At 38.1% G+C, this 6392-nt stretch overlaps 1 protein-coding gene across 1 annotated transcript in view; it reads left to right on the forward strand.

The window, feature by feature from the left end:
* Positions 1–403: 403 nt before the first annotated feature.
* Positions 404–6392, forward strand: part of LOC136844829 (uncharacterized) — a 6237-nt gene continuing 248 nt past the window's right edge. The window contains exons 1-2 of the mRNA XM_067114065.1: positions 404–560; positions 4891–5161. Coding sequence (XP_066970166.1) covers positions 404–560; positions 4891–5161 — 428 coding nt within the window. The remainder of the gene's footprint in view (positions 561–4890; positions 5162–6392) is intronic.

Raw genomic sequence — 6392 nt, forward strand, 5'->3', positions numbered from 1 at the left:
TCTTTCAGTCGTTGGAATCTTTCAACTCTTTAAACCCTTTGATGGGAGAAATATTGGAATGTCTGCTTTAAGTGGAAAGAAGAGGTAAAGAAATAAATTTTTGCTGGCTGCTTTCCCATATTGGGGTGGTAGGGGACGAGCAAGCTGATCAACTTGCTAAGTCAGCAGTCACCTTCCCCGAACCCAGAAGATGTCTACTACCACATCGGGACATATATCCACTAGTAGTGGAGAAAATTTAAAAGATTTGGCAGTGCTAGGGGAAAATATTTTAACGAATCAAAAAATGTGCAGTATTACGTCATCAGTGTCTCCTTGGTCATATCCTTATACGCCAAGGAGACAAGAAACAATGTTGTGCAGGTTGAGGATTGGACATACAAGACTCACTCATGGGTTCTTGATGTCTCGTGAAAATCCTCCATTCTGCGATGCCTGTATTGTGCCCTTGACTCTGAGACATTTGCTGGTTGAATACCCCAGTCTTGGGAATCTTAGAGATAGGTTCCTCTCTTGGGGATGGGACAGAGACGAAAATTTTATCCTCGCTACAATTATCGGTGAGGGTTGTAATGTAGGGCAGTTGTGTGCCTTTATCAGGGAGGCAGACCCCTCAATAAATTTTAAATTGTACACATATGCAATATTTATTTATGTATAGGTAGTATATGTGAAAAGATATGAATATATATATATATATATATATATATATATATATATATATATATATATATACATACATACATACATACATACATACATACATACATATATACATATATATATATAATATATATATATATATATATATATATATATATATATATATATATATATATATATATATATATATAATTTGTTTTCAGATATTTGTCATATGAAACTACTTTCAAATTTATTTATTTTTTAGTTTCCTATTCTAATTTATTACTGCGTCAATAACCTAGGTGTTGTAACGCCAGTTTTAGTAGTTGTAATCAATCAGTCAACCAGTCACGTTACATGACCTTGCTAGTCGGTCTAGACTTTAGATTAAACTGGCCATGTGCCAGCACAGGCTATAGTGTTTGCTCAACAAAGAAAAAGTGATAACAGAGACATTCAAGATAAAAACGCTGAATCAAGAGTGGAACAAGTTCAGAGGTTTTGACAAAGAAACACAGAGGGCTTACTAACAGATATTTGATAAATTGTAAACTCAACCGTTGGGTACAACATAATTTAGAGTGTAATTACGAAGGGACATCTGCCAAATGAAACGGTAATATTTCAGCCATTTTCACACGTAAAAGAGTTTGCGATAACCAGTAATATACCAACATATTTCCAAATGATTCTGGAATACTGCTTCATGGTTTGAGGAGATCCTTCATCATTATGAGTTAGAGAATAATCTTGATAAATAATTTCTCATTTCTTAAACGAAATGTCTCAGAGAGTTACCGATTACCTTCAGCATAAAAATTTGGCAGGAGAGTTTCGGTGAGAAGAGGGATCGTAAGCAGAGAGGATTAATTAATTTTCAGAATAAAACTCGGTTAATCGGAGAACACAAATGAAATGGCCGGGCAAAACTCCAAGAGGAAATGAAATAAAGGAACTGGAAGGACAGCGTTTTGTCGAAAAGTGACAAATATGGTTGATTTGTAAAGAGAAAGTGGAACAAGATGAAAGTGTCCTTGGTATTAAAAGTTTTGACATATCTCTCCTCAATGACTACATGCAGTGTATGGGCGTAGTTGTAAATCATGCATTTGTCTAAGAGGTCATTCGAGGCCGGACACATACGAAGATACGATCGTGAAAAATATTTCTTGATGAATTTAAGAAGTTGGGAACTATTATAGTTTTGAATGTGATGTTTGTCTGAATATCAGATGTAGTAGTTTAAAGATTTCTTGAAACTAATAAGTAAGTGACCCTTAGCAATTTCAAGAGCCTAATTCTCTTATACTGATGATGCACTACGGATTTATTTTGATTATCAGTGACGCAATTACTTTGGTGTCCATGTACTCATCGAAATACTTTTTAACATGGAAATAAACTGAATTCTTTACGAAAATTATACTTGGCTGTAGAATAATGTGGAGCCTCGAAGAAATAATGTTTGACTAAAGAGAGGCCTGACCCGTCTTGTTGTCAAATTACATTTGTGTATTAGAGAGGATGGAGTACTAAGCAAATGCTACAGTAAAAACATAAGTAAATTTGAATTATGTTTACCTGCAAAAGTTATTGAAAATACTTTCATACCAAGAGTTAGGGTGCATCCACACTACAATAAAAATGTCATAAACTCACGTCAGCAACCTTGACGAATTTTGGATAATTCCATGAACCACCAATCTGGACTAGCACTGGGTTGCTGACGTACTGTACTGACATTATAAGACTGAACATCCATCTAACCGTTATTACCATGGTTCAAGCGATTTACAAGGTTTTTCGTCGCTACCTTGGATCTTTACCTAGGGGCTTGGGCGCACTCAGAATCTAGGCATTCATTTCCCAATACTTTAGTACGAAAGGAAGTCAGCCGAGAAGCGAGAAATAATCCTCTTTCCCCAATGATATTTCAAAGACAGAATCATATAGTGTGGACGACTTGATGTCTGTGAAAGTAATTGAAACAATTCTTTCCAACATTACCACAGAAAGGTCTCAAGTCTGCCGCCCGTATGTCTGCGACGGTATCTACACCGTGTTGTGCTTTAGTGTGAACGCACCCTTAAACGCAGTCTATACAAGACTTCTTGCACACTACCGTGAATCAGACAAAAATTAATTCTTGAGCAAAATGTCGAACAATTTTGCAAACGCTCAGTGTATATTTGAAGAAATGAAATTTCTAGCAATATTTTAATATTACCCGCTCACCCAAATACCTTTCTGAAGGAACATATCGAATGAAAAATCTGTCTAAGGTTTCATCTCGCTGAGAGAATACTATTGATCTCATTTCCTTTATATTTCGTTATGGTCTTGAAACAAGCTTAATCTTCGTAAGAGCTTTGTTTCATATCTGCCCAGACTACCCTGAAAATGCAGCTATTGCTTGTTTTTATACACTACTTTATTTTTAGTGCTGTCAAGGTCTAATTCTTTAAATGGAATTTCGTAACAGTAATGTTTCCTTGTCAGTAGAAGTTGTGGATAATTTAGAGCCGATAATTAACGGTAATAATCAAGTAAAAACTTATATATATATATATATATATATATATATATATATATATATATATATATATATATATATATATATATATATATATATATATATAATATAGGAAGGGACAAACGTCAGACTTTAAGACATTTCATAGGAAAAATATGCTTCAAGAAAAAGTCAATACAGTTCTGAGAAACCTTTTTAACATGTTTTATACATAATATGCAAGGGAATCAATGGTACTGAATTTGAAGAAAGGTGCCTAGATTAAAAGGTATTTAATTATTTTCATCTCCAGAGACTGAATCCTTATACGATCCGCCCGAAAAAATTTAGTTGGATCAAGGGAACGAAAATGTCAGGAGGTAACGTGAATCTAAATCGAGCTTAGTTCTTTAAATAATGCAAGGGGACTGATGCAACTGACACAATGAATAATTCAGAGAGGAGTCTATCTACAGCGCCTTGCAGTGAAATTTAAATGTTATGAATCTTAGGAGTATTTTCAAAGTTTGTGAATCTTGACTGGGAACGATGATAAAACTTATGAAACAAATCTATACTCGACGGAAAGGAGGGCTATAGTAAAATATAGCATACTGGGATCATTACGTTAAGCGTCAGAGGAGCAGGTTGGCGAGAGACTTTTTACTTTTTGTGTGCATGATTTACGTTCGGTAACTATTTTGACGAATAAGTTACAAGAAGAGGTTGCAAGACATTCGATATAATTTCTCACAAGAAAGAATAAAAGCTATAAAATGAGAAATCAATGCTCGGTTGCGACGGGAAGACTTCCTCTTCCAAACATAGGCGATAAACATTTTGGAGGAAGTTCAAACCGCAGAAACTAGAGAGAAAGGTTGAAAATGTTAGCTGGACGAAAACCTGAGAGTAATGCTAAGTTCACACATTCACGTATCAAGTCACGCATGCGCACGCACAGCCGGAATTTGTGAAACTTGCGCATATGCGAGAAAATAAGCCCCACCTAACTGGATACGTGTCACGGGACGATGTGCGCAATGCATGCGTATTATAGTGCGCCGCAAATGTACGCACGGCGTAAGGGTGACGTGACGCTTACCGACAAGCGGCGGTGCAGGCAGAAGTAGTGCGTGACAGAGCACATAACACCAACGTACGTATACCGTATGTGTTGCGTTCTGCATAACTGAGTTACGCAAACGTCACGTTGGCCCCACGTACTGCAGGGGTTAAACCCCAGCTATATAAGGGCCGGCAGTTGCACATGTGAGGCTAGTCAATGCCGTAACACCACAGCGTCAAGACATACTACCAACGTGCTGAAGCAACATGGACAACATAGCTGAAGTGCGTCAACTTATAGCTATAGCAAGTAGGGATAGAACAGAAATATTGCCATATGTCATTGAATATGTGCACGTCATGTTATTGCTGGAGATTGCAATGATTGCTGCAAAGCACACAGACCAGAAAAAAAGGCGGCCAAGGAGGGTGTGGGCGTGGCCGTACCTGCAGAAAAGGATGGAGCAAGGTCATTATGACAACCTGATGGAGGAGTTGTCAACCGAAGCCCCAGACCTGTAAAGAAATTTTACCCGAATTGACGAAACCCATTGAGCCAGGCCTACGTGTTGCTATCACCCTACGCTTCCTCGCTACAGGTGATTCATACAAGAGTCTGCAATATTCGTTCCGGGTAGCCCACAACACCATTAGTCACATCGTACCAGAGACCTGCAGGGCCATTGTTACTGCCTTCGGGGATGAGGAACTGCAGGTGCCACAAACACCTGAAGCGTGCCAGGAGGTTGCACAGGGTTTTGAGGAACGATGGACCTTCCCTCGCATAATTGGAGCTATAGATGGGAAACACATTAGGCTCCGTAACTCTCCCAAGGGCGGTACCCATTACTTCAAGTACAAGAAGTTCTTCTCCATGGTATTACTTGCAGTCGCTGATGCTTCGTACAAGTTCCTATACATCGACGTGGGTGCCACTGGGTCAGAGTCAGACGGTGGTGTATTTGCCCAGACCCGACTGGCAGAAATGCTGTTGCAAGAGGAAGCAAATCTTCCCCAACCGGATGCCCTGCCAGGTCAACCTAATGGATCTCCTGTGCCCTACTTCCTAGTTGGCGATGATGCCTTCCCCCTGATGAATTACCTTATGAAGCCCTACCCCAAAAGAGGACTTAGCAATGAGTAACGGATTTACAACTACAGGTTAAGTAGTGCACGCAGGACGGTGGAGAACACCTTTGGGATTCTGGCAAATAGATTCCGAGTATTCCACACTGCAACATGCTTGAAGCCTGACCATATAGAGCCATTAGTGATGTCCGCATGTGTTCTGCATAATATGATCATAAGAAGAAATGCACGAAGACAAGAAGGAGATCAGGAGCACCCCATCACACATGCTGTCATCCCTGGTAGCTGGAGGAGTGACCCGTCCTTAGGAGCAGCCCTTCCAACCGTGACCGGCAACACTGCAACGAGGGATGCAAAGGAACAGCGTAACATGCTGAAGGAATACTTTTCATCAGCTGAAGGCTCCGTGCACTGGCAGGAGAACATGATTTAGTTACTTTCCTGCATACCTGATTGTTGTAATTACTTAAATGTCTGTTCCTGCATTTATTTTGGACTTATTTAAAATTCAATAATGTATTAATTCAGGATTATTTTGCCCTGTGTATTTGTGTACTTCTGTTTGTTTTAGTTGATTTAATAAAAGATATTGCTCAAATCCATGATATATTACTCTCATCAATACTTGGCAATTGGGAAGAGGATAGAGCGGGACATGACATTGCAAATGTATGTTTAATCAATATGAAACAAACATACATATAAATAAAAGAAAGAAGATGTAGTTATTTTGCCCTTTTTAATAGTTTCTTAACATGGATTCTATTCTGATATGATAATTCTATAATTTTTGAAAGTACCTTCTCTTAACATTGTTTCTATTCTGATGTAATAATTCTATGTTCTTGAAAGTACCTGCTCTTAGCATTTACATTGTTGATATTCTGATATGAAAATTCTATCTTTTTGAAACTACCTTCTCCCCGATATTTGTGACGTTTTATATGACTTGCTAATATTTGGTCTGTTGTCATTTTGCTTCTGTGCACATATGTTACATAAAATATTTTGAACTTATTTCAATAATGTATACTGAAATGTTAGTGTATTCAGGTTCATTTTGCCTTCTTTATTTGTGTAC

This window comes from Macrobrachium rosenbergii, chromosome 13, assembly GCF_040412425.1.
Source record: "Macrobrachium rosenbergii isolate ZJJX-2024 chromosome 13, ASM4041242v1, whole genome shotgun sequence".
In the NCBI taxonomy this organism is placed as follows: Eukaryota; Metazoa; Arthropoda; class Malacostraca; order Decapoda; family Palaemonidae; genus Macrobrachium; species Macrobrachium rosenbergii.